Source organism: Diplodia corticola (assembly GCF_001883845.1).
Source record: "Diplodia corticola strain CBS 112549 chromosome Unknown scaffold20, whole genome shotgun sequence".
NCBI lineage: Eukaryota > Fungi > Ascomycota > Dothideomycetes > Botryosphaeriales > Botryosphaeriaceae > Diplodia > Diplodia corticola.
Genome location: NW_017971499.1, coordinates 406,008 through 425,797, shown reverse-complemented (window position 1 = coordinate 425,797; position 19,790 = coordinate 406,008). Strand labels below are relative to the sequence as shown.

General features: G+C 59.0%; 4 protein-coding genes across 4 annotated transcripts; 3 read left to right on the top strand and 1 right to left on the bottom strand.

Annotated features, from left to right (window-relative positions):
* Nucleotides 1-934: 934 nt before the first annotated feature.
* BKCO1_20000132 (c2 domain containing protein) lies at nt 935-3,258 on the top strand (the record flags this gene model as incomplete). Its single annotated transcript, XM_020272167.1, has 2 exons — nt 935-1,170; nt 1,221-3,258. 2 exons carry the CDS (start codon nt 935-937, stop codon nt 3,256-3,258), a joined length of 2,274 nt encoding a protein of 757 aa, XP_020131131.1.
* A 1,486-nt stretch (nt 3,259-4,744) lies between these two features.
* Nucleotides 4,745-5,656, bottom strand: BKCO1_20000131 (mitotic spindle checkpoint component mad2; the record flags this gene model as incomplete). The annotated part of the gene is made up of 2 exons (XM_020272166.1): nt 4,745-4,757; nt 4,836-5,656. 2 exons carry the CDS (start codon nt 5,654-5,656, stop codon nt 4,745-4,747), a joined length of 834 nt encoding a protein of 277 aa, XP_020131134.1.
* Nucleotides 5,657-6,243: 587 nt separating this feature from the next.
* On the top strand, nt 6,244-8,293 carry BKCO1_20000130 (gtp-binding protein; the record flags this gene model as incomplete). Its single annotated transcript, XM_020272165.1, has 2 exons — nt 6,244-6,718; nt 6,777-8,293. 2 exons carry the CDS (start codon nt 6,244-6,246, stop codon nt 8,291-8,293), a joined length of 1,992 nt encoding a protein of 663 aa, XP_020131133.1.
* A 6,154-nt stretch (nt 8,294-14,447) lies between these two features.
* Nucleotides 14,448-17,881, top strand: BKCO1_20000129 (c2h2 finger domain; the record flags this gene model as incomplete). The annotated part of the gene is made up of 7 exons (XM_020272163.1): nt 14,448-14,885; nt 15,080-15,105; nt 15,163-15,267; nt 15,365-15,547; nt 15,749-16,511; nt 16,562-16,699; nt 16,805-17,881. The coding sequence occupies 7 exons, from the start codon at nt 14,448-14,450 to the stop codon at nt 17,879-17,881; spliced, it is 2,730 nt and encodes a 909-aa protein (XP_020131052.1).
* Nucleotides 17,882-19,790: the final 1,909 nt, after the last annotated feature.

Sequence of the window (19,790 nt, the reverse complement as noted above, 5' to 3'; positions counted from 1 at the left end):
TGGGAGCCTGACGCCGGCCACAGGCGGTTGCCCAAAAAGTAGGGCGACGCCGGCCCGACGCGGTCGAGTCAGCACCAGCGCGTCTCGACGCGTCCGAGCGCGGTGACGTTATGCAGCGCGGTGCAGCCGGTGCAGCGCGGTGCCGCGCAGTGCAGCAGGGCGGCCGCTGCTGCGCGGAATGGTGAGCATCGTACCATTCGCACGCGGGTGCAGCTCCGACTCTCAACGGTCCGGCAAATCGTGAGTGAGGGCGGCAGAGGCTTTGGCGGGGATGACGCGCAGCGCCGGGTGAGCCGCGCATCAGCGTCGGCCACCGGGAGATCATGACGCGCGCAGCGCCAGCGCTCAAAGGCCGCCTGCAGTCCCTCGCGCGGGCTCCGCAGCAACGCGTTCGCCAACACAGCTACCCATAGTGCCTTGGGCCCTAGCGGCCGCCCGGCTCTGCGGCCTTCGCCAGCGGCGCGCCGGTTGGGTTTCAGGCCAGGCGCGCGCCGGGCGGTTTGGAGAGCGCCGCCAGGGAGCCGCCAGGGAGCCGCCAGCGCGCCCGGGGTGCGGCAATCACCAGCCTCCTGCTTTACCGCAGCCACAAATACCCGCCGCCCGCGAGGCCCACATCAAAACCACTGACCTGCTGCACCTGCAGAGGATTGCCAAAAACTCCACTCTGCCAGCAGTGTCGCTCATTCGAGAGTGCCCCCCGCAACCACCCAGACACAGTCCGGAGGACGGTCTATGACGAGCCCCCCGCCCCAGGTCAACCCCCATTGTGCCAGCACCGCCAGCACTGGCCCAGCCGACCCGCCCACGCTCTCTTTTCGCTCTCTCCTGCCTGCGACCTCAAACACGCCTGACTCGCCGTGCTGCCCGCCGCCCTTGATAAAATCCACCACCACGCCCAGAGCAACCTCGCAGCGGCAGCCATCAACTCGTCACCATGGCCGCCATGCTTGCTCAGATGGGTCTCACCAGCACCCCCCACACCAACGGCATCTACTCCGACATGACCGTTGACGGCCCGGAGATCGGCACCCTCGTTGCCGTCGTCGACCGCGCCAAGAACCTGCCCAACCGCAAGACCATGGGCAAGCAGGACCCCTACTGCGCTGCCCGTCTCGGCAAGGAAGCGAAGAAGACGGAGACCGACAGGCGCGGCGGCCAGACGCCCAGATGGTAAGCTACCACCCGCCCGAGTCCTGCCAATCCGCCTAACTTGAGCAAAGGGACCAGGAACTGCGCTTCACCGTGCGTGACTCGCCCGACTACTACCAGATGAAGGTCTCCGTCTTCAACGACGACAAGAAGACGGAGCTGATTGGCGAGACCTTCATCCGCCTCGACGAGGTCATCATGCCCGGCGGCGGCCAGAGCGACACCTGGCACGGCCTGCTCTGCAAGGGCAAGTACGCCGGTGAAGTCAGACTCGAGCTCACCTATTACGACACCCGCGACGTGCGCGTACCCATGGAGCGTCCCCCCTCGGAGAAGAGACGAGAGCACGTGCCAGTCAAGCGCAGGCCACTCCCCACCGGTCCGGCACCCATGTCCGAATCGCCCATAGTCGCTGCTGAGATCCCACCGCCTTCGAAAACCACCCGCGCATTCCACACCCCTCCCTACCAGCAGCAGACTTTGCGCCCCAGCCGATCCACCGACAGTGCACACGTGCAGTCGGGCTTGCCCTTCTCGCCCGACGACTACGACGTCTTCCACCAGCCTATGCAGCCCGACGACCTGTACGAACAGCAATATCCAGTCCAGCCTATTGCTCCACCGCAGCAGACATCCACCCATGCACGCCATCTGTCAATGGTCCCGGCGCGGGGTCCACACCCGCTTGGACACGACTCGCGGGCTAGACCACTGAGCTGCATGGATGTGCCCCACTCCCACTCCGCTCCTGCTGTTCCCACTACCCACGCTTCTCCTGAAGCACTGCTCGACAGGCGGACCCAATATCCTCCTGAAATCCCGCCCTTGAACGATTATCACCCGGATTCGAGCAATACCGAGCTTTTTCTCGAGCAAGATCAGCAGAGCTACCCGGGATATGGAGCTGCTTATCGCACCTCACGGAGCGCCATGCAGCCCACCGTCGAGGACGAGGACGACGCAGCTCCGCCGCCCCCGCCTATGCACAGGAGCAGTGCTCCAGCCAGCGTGCCTCAGGTCCCAGAGTACTCAGGCATGACCCCGCCGCCGCTCAACGTTGGAGAGCGCCGGCACACTCATTCCTACGCTCCTGGCTCTCCAGCTCTCCCTTCGTATCCCATCGAGGCCTCCGCCCACCCACCCAGCCGGGATGATCCCTTTGCCATTCCCTCAGCGCTTATGCCAGGTTCGGCTTCAGCAGACCCGCGCATGTCTATGCACCAGCACAGGATGAGCGTCAGCGCCTACCCTCCTTCAGCCAGTGGGTATGGATCCCAACCGGCGTACCCTCCCACCACCTATGGGACGCCCCCGAGGCAGCAGTTCCAACTGGAGTACCACACTTCACCTCGTGGATCGCCTACATCCCACCCCCATTCCTACCACGGTACTCCACAGGACAGCGTTGCTCTCGTGAAGCCTCTTGCCGTGAGCCCTGTGTCATCACATTATGACATGCGCCAGTCGCGCATGTCGAACCGCAGCACGCCTGCTGGCCGCAAGTCCGTGTCGCCTCGCCCACCGACGTCCGACAGTTCCAGGACGCCCTTTGGCCCTGACAGTTTCGATTCGTACAACCCTCGTGCGAGTCCACGGCACCCTACCCAGTCCCGCGACATGGACATCAACGGTCGTGACGAGCACGGCAACATCGTGACTCCTGATGGTCGCAAGATTGATCCGTCAGATCACCTCCCGATCGATTCGTGGGCTCCTGAACCAGAGCCGAAGGGCAAGGATCGCGACAGGAAGCCGACCCGCGACCGCGAGCGCCTCAACGGTGCCCGTGAGATTGGCAGTCGCTACTCGGATCGCTCCATCAGGGACGCTGTTGCAGGCTCCTTTGGCGGTGGCATGGAAAACTCACCGCCTCCCACCGGTACTCGCCGGCTTCAGAAGCGCAACATGCAGCCTCTGCGTGAGCGTGAAAACTTTGGCGGCTACGGCAGTTCCCCCGGCGCGTACGGACCGCCAATTCCGGCCAAGGTCCCCATGTACGACGGCATGGGCGGCGGCGAGGATATGAACGCCTTGAGCGAAGAGCTGAAGGGCATCGACATCGGTGCTGCACCCCCGAGCTCGAGAGGCAAATGGCGGAGGCGTGGCTGACTCCTAGAGCTGAGAGACGATAATGGGGGAATTAGGTGGGCGTGGCTGCTGCCGCCCGTGTTTCGCAGGAAGCTAGGCATTACTACTTCTTCCTCTTCCTACTCTCGGCGTAACGAGGATGAAAAAGAGAACATGATGGAAGGACCTTATTATGGAAACAACAACAATAATGGCGTTATGGTTCATTATCAAGGCGGTATACCCTCCCCTCGGCCGGACGACCCTGATTTCGTCTGCTTAATGTAAATATTGGTGGAGGTTGAATGATTCGTCGAAGGGAAGAGATCATCGGAAAAAAAAGGCCGAAGGGGCAAACTTTCCTTTTTTCCTTTTCAAGCTGGCCTAGAATGAATCCAGCCAATCGGGACGGACATTGAAAAAAACTATACACAAGAACAGAACCGAGTTGTACACAGGTTTTATAATAACTATTACACTTTCTTACCTTAGCATTGCTTTCTCCCCTGGAGGTCTCGAGTGTGCCTGTTATCTCTGTTGAATTTTCGATTTATTTGCATCGGTGCTTATTCTCTTTATTCTCTTTATTCTCTTTATCCTTGTCCCTCTTCAACTTCTTAGCGGCTTGTTGGGTGGCAAGCGTGAATATTCCCCGTTTAATTCGTGAATACTCCTTTGTTGTCCTCTGCCACCGAAGTACTCAAAATGGTCTTGACAGTACGGGAATACCTAACATGCAAGCCACCTCCATTCGAGTGAGACAAGCCACCGGAGAGATGCTATCGATATGATCACCTCAACCCACGAGCTCTATTGAAATAGTTAACGATAGCGCGAATGAAGTGACAGTATTAACCCTAGCCTATGGGGTGTATCTCAGTCGGCGCGATCCACCGGCAAGTTCATCCTTACTTCCACTGACACGTATCTGTTCGTCTAGATATGAATGATTATAGATCTTTCACGTATCCAGGTAGTGGACTTCCAAATCGAGACATATTGATATAGATCTGGTACTTACATCTGCGCCTGGCAATATGCTTCAACGACATATGCCCTTCGGGGGTGGACGTGGCGGATGAATGCGCCGACTAAGAAGAGGCGAGGACTGCCATACAAGGATTATTATTTTGCAATCTGTTGTTTGAACAATGTTTCGACATCCCGTGTAATGTTTTTCCAGATATTCCACAGGAGGTGAAACGGATTCCCATACGAGACTCAATAGCATCGATCCATCAACAAGGGCATCGGAGTTATATGGATATATTAACGGAAAAAAGGGTCATAACCACGAAGAGAAGAAAATCTTCGTCAATGCTAAATTTCGTGCAGCAACATCACGCTGCATACCGCATCCCAGTCTTTGCCAGCCACCAAACGCCATATTTCGTTTCGATTTCCATATCCAGTTGCTCAATCAGGCCAGCTTCCAAACAGAAGTCGTGTTTGAAGGGCTTCGGCGAGGAGGTTCGTATATCGTACAGAGCAGAAAACTTCAGCATCAAATGCATGCTGACGCCGTTCCTTATTCAGCAAGCCTATCACATAAGTATTAGCATCGTCCATAGTTCCTTCACATGCGTCATTTGAAGGTTAAAAAAGAAAAAAGAGCTTACCTGTAACTGACTAGGGTATCGACGCGGTGGTTGCTTGTCGAGAAACTTCTCAGTTGGACCTTCTCCCCGTTTTCGATTTCCTTGGCATCGGAATCGCCCCACTCGACGGGGACGTCGGAATCCGCGTCGGCATACACCAGGACGTTGAAGGTGCAGTTACCGTCCAGCATGGGCAGGAAGGTGACGGAGGCGGTGATCTGGCGGAACAGCGATTGGATCTCGGATTGGATCTCGGCCTCGGTCTTCTCTGGGGTTTCCTTGGACGGCGGTTGCGGCTCGGCGGCGGCGGCATTCTCACTCTCGCCATCAGCGGAAGCGGGCGTTTCGTCGTCGGCGGCGGCGGCGGCGGTGGTGTGCGACGAGCGGGTCTTGTTGGCGATTTTGTTGAAGATTTGCACATCGAACTGCCAGCGCTCGACGTGCTCGCCCGTCTCGCGGCTGGTGATGACGACGACGAGCTTGTTGATCTTGGAGCCGAGCATCCACTTGCTGAGCTGGGACATGATCTTCTTGATGTAGGCCTTCACCTGGTCGTCGGACGACACCATCATGGTTAGGCCGTACTTCTTGACGGCGGTGAAGTCTTCGGCCGGGTAGACGCCCCGCTGGAAGAGGATGGTGTGGATGGAGTATTCAAAGAATTCGGAAACGACCTTGGAAGAGCCCTTCAGGGCCAGCTTGTGCGTCTTGGCCCCGGCATCGTCCTTGGACGACGAACTCTTCTTGACCTTCTTCTTCTCGCCGGTCGAGGTCTTGGAGGTGGACTTTGACGACGACTTGGTGGAAGACTTGGCCTTTGGCTTCTCCTCTTCGGCGGACATGGTTGCACGTGGTTGACGGGCTCGGCGGCGGGGCGTTGGAGCAGCAGGAACGAAAGCTTTGACGGATTGGCCGGGCCGTTGGGATCGGGAACAGTTGATTCAGGTGGCAGTGGGTCTGTTGCGCAGGGCGGATTCTGATATCTGCTGGTCCTGGCTAGCGCGCGGCGACGGTGCAGGGTACGGGACCGAGTGATGCGTTGTGCTTTGAGACGACGTCGTTGGAGATGGAGACGATCGGGCCAGCGCCGCCGCCAAGACCGTGTACGCTAGTTGGCGCGGCAACCGCCCCGTTGACACTTAACAACCACCGGCAATGCCAGTTTGCTGATCTGGTCGTGGAGCCGGCAGCAGGCTGTAGCAAGCCGAGAGTTTTTCGAGCCGACTCAGGGCGCGCTGGCTGTGTTTGCAAGGAGCTCCGGTCGGGCTGGCGGATTGCTGGCCGGGGTGCCTGGGTGCCTGTGTGCCTGGGTGCCTGGGTGCCTGGGGCGCCGCGCCAACCTCCGACCGTCGCCGCAATTTTCGAGCCGAGAGACGCGCCCGCATCACCACCACCGCAGCCTCGCCGATGCACCCTTCATTTGACACTCATGCGACCATGCTTCCGAGCCGCTGAACGCCTGGGGCGGCCATTGCAGGGCTCGTTCACTCGCTGCCCTTCCCAGTTCCTGCCTGCCCGGCCGGCAACATGGCTGCGCACCTTTGGCTCCACCGCCGCCCGCTACGCCATCGCATATAGAGCTCAGTCCGACCTCGAGAAACGCGTCGCCGACATCCCAATTGACCGCTTCCGCAACTTCTGCATCGTCGCCCACGTCGACCATGGCAAGAGCACCCTTAGCGACCGTCTGCTCGAGCTCACCGGCACCATCGAGCCCGGCGGCAACAAACAGATCCTGGACAAGCTTGACGTCGAGCGCGAGCGCGGCATTACCGTGAAAGCCCAGACCTGCAGCATGCTATACAACTACAAGGGAGAGGACTACCTGCTGCATTTGGTCGATACCCCCGGCCACGTCGACTTTCGTGCCGAGGTGTCGCGCAGTTATGCCAGCTGTGGAGGTGGTATGTCATGCTACACTCCGGAATCCGCCATGTCTATCGCATGCTAATCCTCTGCCAGCTCTGCTTTTGGTTGATGCCAGTCAAGGCGTGCAAGCCCAGACTGTCGCCAATTTCTACCTTGCCTTTGCCCAGGGCTTGACGCTGCTTCCTGTTGTCAACAAGGTCGATCTCCCCTCCGCTGATGTCGAGCGCGCGCTAGACCAGTTAGAGGAGTCGTTCGAGCTGGATTCAAGCACCGCCGTGCAGGTTTCCGCAAAGACGGGGCTGAATGTGGAAGCCATCCTTCCGAATGTCATCGAACAGATCCCAGCTCCGGTTGGTGACAACACAAAGCCTCTTCGTCTTCTTCTTGTGGACTCCTGGTACAATCACTACAAGGGCGTCATTCTGCTTGTGCGCATCTTCGACGGAGAGGTCAGAGCTGGCGATGTCATCCGTTCGTTTGCCACCGGCCTGAAGTACACGGTCGGCGAAGTTGGTATGATGTATCCAGACCAGACGCCCATGACGAAGCTGCGTGCCGGTCAGGTTGGTTATGTCTACTTCAACCCCGGCATGAAGCGTTCGCAAGAAGCCAAGGTCGGCGACACGTACACGACGCTTGGCTCGGAGAAGCTGGTCGAGCCTTACCCAGGCTTCGAAGAGCCCAAGTCCATGGTCTTCGTCGCTGCCTTCCCCGTGGACCAGGGTGCCTACGAGCATCTTGAAGAAAGCATCAACCAGATTGTCTTGAATGATCGCGCAGTCACTGTCACCAAGGAATCTTCCGAGGCTTTGGGCGCTGGCTGGCGTCTCGGCTTCCTGGGAACTCTCCACTGCTCTGTTTTCGAAGACCGCCTTCGCCAGGAACACGGTGCGAGCATCATCATCACTCCTCCATCCGTCCCCACCAAGATCGTCTACAAAGATGGGACTGAAATTATCCTCTCCAACCCCAACGCTTTCCCTGACGAACAGGAGCGCCACACCAAGGTGGCCGAAGTGCATGAACCCTACGTCGGGACTACAATCACGCTCCCGGAGGAGTACATCGGCCGTGTAGTCGAACTTTGCGAGGCCAATCGGGGCGAGCAGAAGGAGCTCACCTTCTTCACGGCTACGCAAGTAATCCTGAAGTACGACATACCGTTGGCCCAACTGGTCGATGACTTTTTCGGTAAGCTCAAGGGTACGACCAAGGGATACGCCACGCTGGATTACGAAGACGCCGGCTTTCGCCGCTCCAATATCCAGAAGCTCCAGCTGCTCGTGAACAAGGAGCCCGTCGATGCCGTGGCGCGCATCGTCCACAGCTCGCAGGCCGAGCGTATCGGAAGAGACTGGGTCAAGCGCTTCAAGGAGCACGTCGATCGTCAGATGTTCGAGGTCGTCATCCAGGCCGCTGTCGGCAAACGCGTCGTGGCCAGAGAGACGATCAAGCCGTTCAGGAAGGATGTGTTGGCCAAGCTGCATGCCAGTGACGTGTCGAGAAGAAAGAAGCTGCTCGATAAGCAGAAAGAGGGCAAGAAGAAGATGCGGGCTGTTGGCAACGTGGTCATCGATCAGAAAGCTTTCCAGGGTTTCTTGGCCAAGTGAGACTGTGTTCTGTCAAGATACTGTACATAGTAATGGATGAAAATTCTTGTTACCTTTGGTCTACTGCGTGATTCGCTTGAAGGGTGCATTGCCCGAACCATCCCTTCCACTTTGATCCGCCTTAGATGAGTTTCCAATGGACAAGGGGGGGAAGTGTCGTAATCGGGTAGCTGTCAGGTGTACGACAACTGTACACAATATGGGGCTTCCCGTTTGGGCAACCACGCCGTGGAGTATGCATGGATAGGTTAATGGTATAACTAAGCTCCTGTCAGCTCGGCAACACCGACGGTCAATGTTACTTGGTGGGGGTGTGTTTTTGTTGCTAGTTTCCCGGTGGCAAGTGCATAATTGTACAGTGGGTGAGCAAGACCGCATCGGACTAGACATGCGCCACTACTCCTTTGCGTGGAGGCGGTGCTTCCACGTCGTACTAATAGCCGGCGATGCTTCCATAAGTGATCTACATCCGCACCGAGTGAGATGTCAGCATCGGAGTATAAGACATGCAACGATCGCTTTCATGTTCGCCACCACATCCGTGATCGACACTTAGATCCCCTACTTTCTTCCTAAGCTTACACCGCAAACTAGGGAGATCGTGTCTGTCATGTACTTGGAGAATGCCAGTCTTGTCCGATTGCCGAAGCAAGCCCTCATTCCTCCTGCATACTCGACAGCGAATTTCCCGAAGCCTGATGCTGAGCGGCAAAGAGCCATCATCCTTCGGTCCCAAACAACCACTCACCCATTCATTCACTTATGAAACGTGGCTGACACCGCCGCCACTAGCGGTCCCGCCCCGAACACCCACACGGACCGCGCCATCATTTGTCTTGGCAGCAAAGACAAGAGACGTAGTAGGTAAAAGCCAAAGCTTCCACAGCTCCGTTTATAATTAGAAACAGCAAAAAGGTTATTATCAACCGCAAGGCAGACCGTCGCCGGCGCCAGAAAAGATGCGGTAATTTGCCGCGCGCCTGAGGTGTGCCTGTCGAGCAGGAGCATGATGCCGCACGTCATCACTACTTGACCGTCGGTGCTGCCGGGGCGAATGAGCGCGCTGGGCCATGCATGCGCTTTGCTTACGGCAGACAGAAAACCATCACACACCCCTCCCCCTCCCCCTCCCTACGCCAAGGCAGGATGCTATTGGACACACTGCCAGTTGCGTTGTCTCCGCAGCGTCGCGTTCTCATTCGTGTGCGCTTGTGTGCACATGTGTCTTCTCTCATACACTGGCACATGGGCACTAGTAGTAGTAGAAGGAAGAAGCTATTGGAATGGCTTAAATGATCTAGGATCGTGGCCGCGCCCCTTCTGTCCCCTGCAGGAATATGATACTCGCATTATCTCCCTCCCCGCCGCCCAACCGGTCAAGGTTTTTCGATGACGATGGGCGTGTAGACCGTTTGCGCCGTTGGCTAGATGATAGCTGGTCTAGCTTTAATTTCGGTCCAAGGGGGTAATTTCGGTCGGAGACTATTGCGGGGAGTTTTTTTTTTTTTGCCCTTCATACCTTCTACCAAACGTCTCTATCTCGCGTGTGCAGGATCGATAAGGGACGATCAAGGGCGGTAAATGCTTGGGGCGGAGAAGAAAGGTACGGCGAACGGACTGCAGCATATCACGGTGGCGGAAACGGACGAAAAGCGGTGTTACAGCGATGCTTTGGAATCCATGTTGCGCTCCTGATGACATAAGCCGGAACGCCGGGCGAGTGGCGCTATTCGGCTTTCTGGAAAGCTTTGCGGTAATCATCAGGGTGATGCATAGGCCGTCGTACCAAAGGCGCAGGGCGAGGAAGGATCAAGAAGCTAAGTATATGCTGACATCAAGACAAGGGGAAGGATGCAAGAAAGCGGCGGGGAGGCTGAGGGCCATGTGCACACGCTGTGCGCTTCTCGGCGACAGGATGAAAAGAGATCTGACGTTGGGCGTGGAGTGGCAGGGGTCGCGGCGGAGCGGTTGTACAGCACGTCGTCCTGTGCTGCGTTGCGCTTCGGCTCACCCTCATGTCTCTTACTGTGTCTGGCGGCACGGAAATGGCGGAGGTGAGCATTTCGATGAGACGACGGGCATTCAAGATTTGTAAAGCGATGTAGGGGGGGGGGGGGGACCTTGTATAGTCCTGACTATTGTTTGCGGGTTGAAGTTGGATGCAGAGTCGAGCGCTGATCGGCCATGTCTGAGCGTGCATTGGTCCGTACAACGCGCGTTCCGCAGCTGGAAATGGTCGCACGTTCCAGGACGTGTGAACCTGGAACTCCCAATATGCGTCGAAAGGAGCAAAAGTGGGACTACAGAAGTCTGCCTGGCTGCCTCTCGGTCCTATCTGAATGCGCTGTCGGGCGGGTGTCAACGGCGGCGAGGAAAAGAAAGAAAACACAGGCAAAAGTTCGGGATGCTCGATGTTCTCGAACGTCGACAACATGTGGGCTGGGAGGCCCGACACAGCCGGGCCGATGCGGTGTGCTGTGAAGGGGCAGAAGTAGGATGGCAAGTGGGGATCATGTGCAAGCTGGCCCCGGCAAATGTTAGCCACGGCAGTCGCCAAAACAAAAAAGAAAAAAGGGCTTGTCACGCGGGTTGGCAGAGGTCGCGGTTCAATGGAGGGGGCTGGTGGAGCTCGACTGGGCCGCAACTGAGGCGATGGCTTTGCGTGAAACCGGCATGGCTTTGCACAACAATCTCGGGCTCGGTGTTTTCTGCAGCTGTCAATCATACGATCGAAAAAGGAAAGGCACGGAGAACAGCGCTGCGGGTGCCAAACACGGGCAGTGGTCTGGTCGGGAGTGCCGCATGGAGCGGGTTCTGCAACAAAGTTTGGGTGGCGTTCTCCACGGGGTGCCTGGCGAAATGAGTCGCGAGCGCAGGGCCTCGACCGGCACGGAGGGAGAGGAAGCGATTGCGAGCACGCGCATGATGCAGCGGACGGAGTCAAGCGGAGATCTGAGAGTGCGCTCGCGAAATGCCGGGGGGTATTCTGGACCTTAACTCCGGGAAGAGGGTCCTGGTGCGCGACTCAGGCAATGTTCGAAATGAGAACGTAGGGTCTGGGGAGGCCACGGACGCGGACGCGGACGCGGACGCGGACGCGGAATTGACGAGCAGCAGGCACGTGCCGCGCGTGACGCCACTGGCCAAGTGCCCGGAATGGCTGCTGTCGAGCTGGTCCGCGCACGCGCTTCTCTCGACCTCGCCCTGCTGCCCTTCTTCATATCCACTGCCAAACGCGCGCCTTGAGCGACCGCCGCCGCCGCCGCCCTTGCTTTTTCACGCGGATCTGGCTCCGCCGACTGGCTCCGCCGGCTGCTGCCTATTTTTGGCTGCAGCAGCCATCATGCGCCCACGGCGGTTCCAACGCCTTTCCCGAATCCATCGCTGAAGGATCCACCCCCCTGCACCTCCCGCGACGCGCTTGTTGGTGACCTCTGCGAGCTCTGCGAGCTCCAAGACCCTCGCACAAGGACTTCTCCGCGCGCTTCTGTGTCGCAGTCGCAGTCGCAGTCGCAGTCGCAGTCGCAGTCGCAGTCGCACCCGCACCGGCCCACGCCGTCCGCTCTCCGTTGTCCGTCGTCCGTCGTCCGCCGCGCCCGCTGCGCATCCTCAGCCCGAAGGCGCCGAGCAGCCATGACGGCAGCGCAAAGTCCGTTGGCGATGCCCGCGCCCAGGCCAACGGCGTGGCCCGTGGGTAGCGACCGATCCGCAACGTATTGCCCTGCAACGGCTAGATTGCGGTTGATGAGTAGGGGACGGCAGCGCGAGCTGCGACAGCAGCGTCAACGTGATAGCGCCGGAGTGCGAAAGCGATTGCGAAGATGCTGCTTTGCTTTATTATTGCCCGGGGACGCGAGCCTTGTCGTTGCGACTCGATGCGACATTGCGGCTCAAACCGAGCAGCAGCGCACATTGGCCAGGCTGCCGGTCGCGTCATGCTGCTCGGCCAGGGGGCTTCCAACGCGCCGGGAATGGGAATGGGCTCTCGCAGGCACTGGGAACAAACAGGCCGGGGGAGCGGGCGCGGTCGGGTCGAGCGGTCGTGGCCGAGATTGCGATTGACCAGTCGGGAACGTGTTGGAGAGGGGTGGGGACGACAGTGAGGGGATGGCGATATCCGTGCAGGGTTGTTTTTGAGAATTGGCAGGGCGGCTGCAGAGAGCTCGCGCGATCTAACTCTGTGGGCGCGCGCACTGCGGTGGCTGGCGCGCGGACACGGCGATCAGGAGCAGCGCAGCATCCATCAACACCATCGCGTGCGAAATTGGAAGTAGCGATACTACCCGTCTCGAGTCAGCGGCCCACGAATCCACTCGCTCGCCTGTTCCGCCAGACGGGGAGCCCGGCAAGCGGCACCTGTCCACCGTCTGTGTGGTTCTCGAGATCTCTCGGCGCCTCCACGTGTACTTGTGTGCCCCGGAGACGGAGCTTGCCAGCCCGAGTGCGTCAGTCAGCAGCGGGCGCCGGTTTTCCCGGCGCAGGCGACTGCCAGCCAACTGCCAACCAGCGCGCCGGAGCACGCGCGCAGGCGCGGCCTCTCAACACCATGCGCGTGCGTTTCATGAGACGGGAGCCCCAGGAGGCGGCGGGCGGGACGCGCCCTCTCCAAGCTTTCCGCTAGCACCGGCGCGGCGGCCAATGGGTGCGGAGACGGAAGTCAATGTCGTCGTCGAAGGCTCACGCCCATGCCCGTGGCGCCGTCGCTTGGTGGTGCTGGCAAGAGCCGGCCCGCCGCCTGCTGTAACGGCACGCTGGGCCCTGGCGCCGAAAATAGCTGGACAGGCCAGATGTTGCCCCGAGGCTGACGGCCGGGGGGCTGCTGCGGTAAGCGTGCCCGCGTGCGCTGCTCGCTGCCCGTGGTGTATTGGAGCAGCGCGCGCATGGCCTGTTACGGCGCGGCGGGCGCTGTCAAGGTCAGCACCAGCAGGCGGTCGGTGCCAAAACGGCAGGGCGCACACGTTTTTGATATCCAGGGCCACGGGGCACCGGTAGCAACTGTCTCCAGCCCTTAGTCCTTCCTAAAACAGCATGTGCATACCCCGGTCGCCGCGCTAAGCCCGCTAGCTGATCCTGCGCACGTCCGCCGCCGCCCATGTCAACATGTCCATAGTCGACCGGCCACCGGCTGCGCGCTGCCCTGGCCGGCCGCTGGTGACCGCCACGGGGCAGCGGTGTCGCAGCCTGGTCGCGCGCTGCGGTGGGCCTGTGGCCGGCGAGCAGGCCGGGCAGGCTGCGACCGGCGGGGAGGGGAGGGCGCAGCGGAGGGCTTGGAGCGCGCATGCAGCGTGTGTGTGTGTGTGTGCCGAAAATAGCGGCATGTCTTCTCACCACTCACGTCCAAGCCTCGACGCCTTCCAACACGCTCAATTTGGGCGTCGCTGTCGCACGGGAACGGTCCGCGCGCACCAATTGCGCAGCGGTTCCTCACGCTGCTGCGTGCCTGCGACGCCCCAAGCGCAGGCCTTGCGCACCGCCATTGGAGTACCTGCGTCTATCTGAGGTCCCACACGCGCCTCGGCAGGGACCAACAGGGCTGCTGCCAATCGCTCTATAATAATCTTCCCGGCATGAGCACAGCCGGACAGTGTCTTTAGGGACCCACCGCTCTGGACCCGTACATGCTCGCCGAAAGCACAGCGCCATCCTTATATGCCTGCCGCAGCAGGATGATGATGTGACGCACCAGCCCTCCGCTCCAGGACCAAGGTTAGCACACACCACCCGTCCGCCGCTCCGTCTTCTGTGCCCTCAGACTAAGGCTCGCTTGAGACGTACGTCCCTCTGGCTGCTATTCTCAGGCCTCGTCCCGATCCCCCCCTCGACCTTCCCCAAGCGGAACCTGGTGCTAAAAATTTCCCGCCTCAGTGCCCGCCTCAGTGCCCGCTCAGTGCCCGCTCGGTGCCCGCCACCACCTGTGATCTCCAGATCTGGGCCGCGCTCCCTAGGGCAACCTTTAATTATCTCCCGGCGTGCAGTTGGGCCGCTCACAGCCTGCCGCAGCCCTGCTTTGGCGACCTGGCACAAGCTTCGTCCATCTCATCTGCCTTACAGGGCCCCGCCAATCCACCAGCCAGCACCTGAGGTGGGCCTGGCGATCTCCGCGAGTAATATCCCTCTCCCGCATATATATCCTTCTGGACCACCACCGCGGCCCATGGCAGACCACAGCAGACCTCAGCCATTGTCGTCGTCGGCGTCGACCTCCAGCCAACCTCACCACCACGCCTCAGCCGCCACTGCCAGCTCCGGCCACCCAGCCTCGTCCTCCGCTACCGCCGCCGCCGCCGCCGCCGCCCCGCAGCAGCACCAGCCCGCCGCCCGCCGCCGCGCCGCCTCTCAGTCGTCGGATGAGGGCCGCCGTTCCGTGAAGTCGTCGTCCAGCATTTCCGCCCCCCGTCGTTCCAGCGCGAAGGCACCCAGCCCCCACCGCGACGGCTCGTCCCGCACCACCGTTGGAGCATCCTCATCCACCGCCGCCGCCATGCAGCGTTCAGCCAGCCCGTCCGAGGCGCAGACCAAGTACACCAAGACTGGTCGCGTCTCCAAGGCAAAGAAGGGCCTCAAGGTCCACCTGTGTGAATCGTGCGGAAAGGTACGTCGATCCCTGCCCTGCGTTGCGCGCACGAAGCGTCGGCACCGCAGCCGCCTGCCCCGAGTCATGCGCCGGCCGGCCCACCCTCAGCGCGGTGCCGGCGCTGCTGAGGCAGCAACGCGCTTCCTGCCTGCAGTGCGCCTTGCTCGTTCTGGCACCCTGAGTTCTGGGACTGACATCTTTCTTCCTTGCAGTCGTACACTCGGGCCGAGCATTTGAGGTTAGTGCCCCACCCGCGTTGCTGCCTGCGGCTGCCTAGATGCTGACTGCCTGCCAGGCGACACCAGCAGAACCACAGCGATTCCACCTTGCACTGCGACTGGCCCGGCTGCGGAAAGACATTCCACAGGACCGACCTGCTCGAGCGCCACCGCGAGCGACAGTAAGTTTCATGCCGCCCCTGCCTGCCCGCCCGCCTGCCTGCCCGCCCGCCTGCCCGCCTGCCCGCCCGCCCTTGCTGACGCGAATGCGAACAACAGCCAGGACCCGTCCCAAGCCGGCGACGATGACGAAACCCGCAGGAGCTCTGTCACGAGCCACAACTCGGCCGCCTCTGCCGGCATCGTCGCCGCCAACCCGCCTGCACCGCAGTCGGTCGCTCGCGTCGACGCGCCCATCTACCCTGTCGCTTCGGATGCTTCGGTGCCACCCTCAACTTCAAGGTATTCCCAATTTCGATTTCGTCACAATACGATTCAGTCAGACAGTTTTCGTAGACAGGTCTTGAAGTATGTTTTGGGGGATTGGGCTTGACCGCGTCTTTTTCTTTTTCCCTTTCTCTTTCCTTTTCCTTTTCTTTCCTTCTCGTCTCCATCTGCCACTCATTCGCGGCTCTGCAAGCGCATGTACTGACAGATTTCCAGTGCGCCGCCGCCCATGAAGCACTTCCACCACAATGCTCCCTACGCGAGGGCACCCATTGGTGTCGAGGACGTGATGCACACGGGCTCCATGTTCGACAGCTACAGGTGGAGCCCCCCTCCGGAGTTCCCAGTGCCTAGCAGTGATTTCGCCTCTCCCGGCCACATCACCCAATATCCTGCCGATTTTGGATACGTCCCGCACCCGTACCCCGCCTATCGTCCTCGCACGCTCTCCAATGCCTCCTTCGTCGACTCCTGGGCGCAGCCAACGGCGCCTCGCTCGCCGGCGTCTACCGCCTCGACCCAGCCTTTCTACTGGCTTGACGTGGACCGTGCCGACCAACAGCATACCTCGTTCTCGGGCAGCTCTGGCGTCCCTTCCTATGCCACTTCCGATACCTCCATCTACAACTACGCCACCGACCACCACCAGATGCATCCGTCATACTTCTCCACCAGCACTACCGCGTCTTACCGGTCCTTTGACGACCTCGACAGCGAAGAGTACCGTCTGTTGTTCCCACCACAACCGCTCGGTATTCCGTCTATTGACCGTCAACAGATGACTGAACACCTCGACAACTACTGGCAGGCCTTCCACCCGCACTTCCCGATGAAGCACCGCCCGACTTTTGACCTCAACACCGAAAAACCGCTGTGTCTGGCTGCCATGATTGCGGTTGGCGCTCAATACTCCAGTGTCGTTGGCGCAAGGGCGGAGAGCAGGGCGTTGCACGAGAAATGCCTGAAAGCCCTGGCCAAGGTACGCTTCCACTCGAATGTGACCTCAGGACCAAGCACTGACCGCCACAGCGCGAACACGTAGGTCTGCCGACCGATGCTCGCATCTCCGACATGCAAGCCGTGTTCCTTGTCGAGCTTCTTTCCCAGTTCCGCGGCAAACGCGCATCGAACAGCCTTTCCGCTACTTTCCAGGGCATGTTCCGCAAGGTGAGTAATCTTGGCCCCCACCATCAATGCACCCAGAAAACCATGTCGGATTTCCCACCAACGAATCATGTCTCCCAATAAGGCTTGTGCTTATCGATTTTCCAGCTCGCCGCCGATCACGCTTCTCACCCGACCGCCTCAGTCGATAGCCTCGTGCCGCTCCCACCGCATTCAGACGACTTGACCCTATCCCGCCAATGGACGGCATGGATCGGCGCTTCAGAAAGGACGCGCCTGCTGACAGCATGCGTCATCCTCGAAGCGCAAGCGGCAACCCTGCTTGTTCGCCAAGTTGCCGACTCCACGGTGCCGGGCCTCAGCCTTCCCACTCCTGCACCCCTGTCTGCTTGGAACGCCACCCGGTGGGCTTGGCGAAAGATGCTGCCGCAGCTCAGCAGTCTATCTCTCAGAAAGGCAGGCGCAACTGCTGCCACCCTCCCGACCGACGGAACATGCCTTGATGAATTCCAAGCCGCGCACGCGGTTTGGACTCACGCCACCCATCATGGCGCACCTGGCAGTCTGGAATCCTCCGACACCTACAGCAGGGCGACACGACTTAACATTCATGGTATCCGTCTCGCATCATCAACCCCTCTTCGTGCCCTCCTTGCCGTTGCAGGTGAGACGTGGGTGTTCAGCGAAAAGGTCCGGAGCGACGAGTACGCCGCAGCCAAGGAGACGGTCAAGCACTGGACCGCTAGCCTCGATGATTCCACAGTCGCCGACTACCCGCAGCAAGCACGCGACGCCTTGCAGGAAGCGCTTGCGGCTCTTCGCCTTGCCGCCGAAACCAACATCGTCGACGCAAGCTCGGCCCTTCCATTTGGCGCCGAGTTTGTCCTGTTCTATGCCTCCCTGGTCCTTTGGGCCGCTGTTGCTGCAGCCTCTGCCCCACGCATTCCTTTCACCTTTGTTCCTCCCATTCTCCCCACTCACCAGCATCGAGATGCTCACGATGCCGTGCGCGCTGCTCAGGCCTTCCTCTCCAAGGAGGTGGCGTGTTTTGCCGATGCAATCGACAAGCCGCTGTTGCAGACTTGGTGCAATGGCACCGAAACTGTCCTTCACTGGGTCTGCGAGGCATTGAGTGGCTTGGAAGCGCCCGGTGAGCTTGTTGGTGGTTGTGTCCGGGTGATTGAGGGGCTAAAGCGTAAGGGGTGGGCAGTCGCTTGGTTTTGAGTGTGAAGAAGAGCCTCTTCCCTTCTTCATATCCCACTCTTCTCTTCCCGTTCTCAGTAACGCTGACTTCACACGCATGAGGTCGAGCATTTTCGGTGGGAGGGGGTTGTTTCCTTTGTTTCATTCACGACCTGGTTCTTCACGAAGTTCATGAGCAGTTGGGAACAGCAAGGCGCTGACAACAGCATTTGTTCTTGGAATTTTCGCATGCATGGCCTCGTTTTTTGTCGCTTTTGTGCATTGTTGGTGTTTTTTATTTTCATTTGTTTCTTAATGATACCCCTCACGTTCGCTCTTCAACTGTGCTGGATGGCCAGACACATAGCATTGCATGGTATATAGGTTGCATATAAGAATGAGGCTGTAGAAAGAGAGTCCTCACATTCTGCGCATTCTGTTTGGTATGCCAAGTACATGATATGACGGTAGCATATGGAATATATGTAGTATAACATAACAAAAAGAAACTGCTTTGTGCAAATTGATTCCTATACTTATTTGTAAGTTGTTGTGACATAGTCTACAGCTTGAAGGGCCCCGGGTGCCGAGATGCATTCTCGTCTCGCTAGCCCACTTCCTGCGATGGTTGTGCTCATCCAGGAGAAAACATTACCGCGCGGGCAGTACTCCGTAGCTAGCCGTGCAGTCCCCCGCACCATCAGCCGTATTCCTCTACAGACCCCGGAAACCGTGTTCTTTCTTTTTTTTCTTTCCTTTTTTTTTTCTCCTCTTCTTCCCGCCCGACCCACAACCATGGGCTCAGGTGGCGCAAGTACCATCACAGTCACAAGTCACAAAGCATGCAAGCAATCACGAGATGTATGTACATACATGCAGCTGGACGGGAACCTGCGGGGAGGCAGGCAGGCAGGCAAGCAGGGCAAGGGAACCGGCCGGTCCGTCGGTCGGCCGTTGTTTGCTCAACGTCGATCACTATCCACAGGACGACGTGTTGCTGGGTTTCGAGGCGGGGCGTACGTGGGGAAGGGAAGAAGCAGTAGCAAATTGTCCTGATGGTTGAGCGCTTAGTTTTTTTTTTTTTTCATCTTTCTCTCTATTCATCATATATATGCACCGCATACATAGGGGGGAAAGTGGCACACCGACAAGGACCGAGAAAAGCCATTTCATAGATTGACAACCGACGGCTTGTATGTATGTATGTATGTATGTATGTGTGCGTGTGTGCGAAGAGCGTGTTTGGGGGAGGGATGGGGGGAAGGGTAAAGAGACGGCAGACAGCCACCCACGGGTTGTGCGGCGAAGTCGAGTTACGTCCGTATGCACCACAGCCCCCTCCCCAAGGATCCCGATCTTGTCCCTTATCATCTCTGCCGTGTTGCCTGCTCTCCGCAGCCGTGGCACTGGATCTGTGGGAAGAACCCGCGGCCACGGCATTGGGTCACCGCGGGAAAAGTTTGCGTTTGTCTCGGTTTTTTTTCTTTTCTCTCGATTATTGCGGAGGCGGGAGAAGATGAGGGTTTCGAATGTTGCTCCGCATGAGCTGCGCGTGTGTTTCCTGTTCTTGATGAGCAGATTGTCTCATTCTCTTAAACGCCGCCTCCGTCCCCACCCCCTCCGTTCTCATTCGTGAGGGAGATTGAAGAAAAAAAAAAGCGGTGTGACTTTGTGTGGTCGACACTCAGTGTGCTCTGTTGCGGATCACGTTGATCTTTTTTTGCGGCTACCGCGCCGTGAGTCGGAGACGCAAGTCTAGAGGAGATCTACGAGGTGAGCGATCGTGATTTGGTGCGTTGCTAGTTCTGTATGAGCCTTGTGGGTGGTGTTTTTTTTTTCCTTCGCGCGCGCGATAAGGTGGCTGATCATTGGTCATCTGAGATCTTCAATGAGGCTTCCTAGCCAGATTTTGCATCCGCACCTTTCTATGGATTGCTGGGCAGCGGCAAAT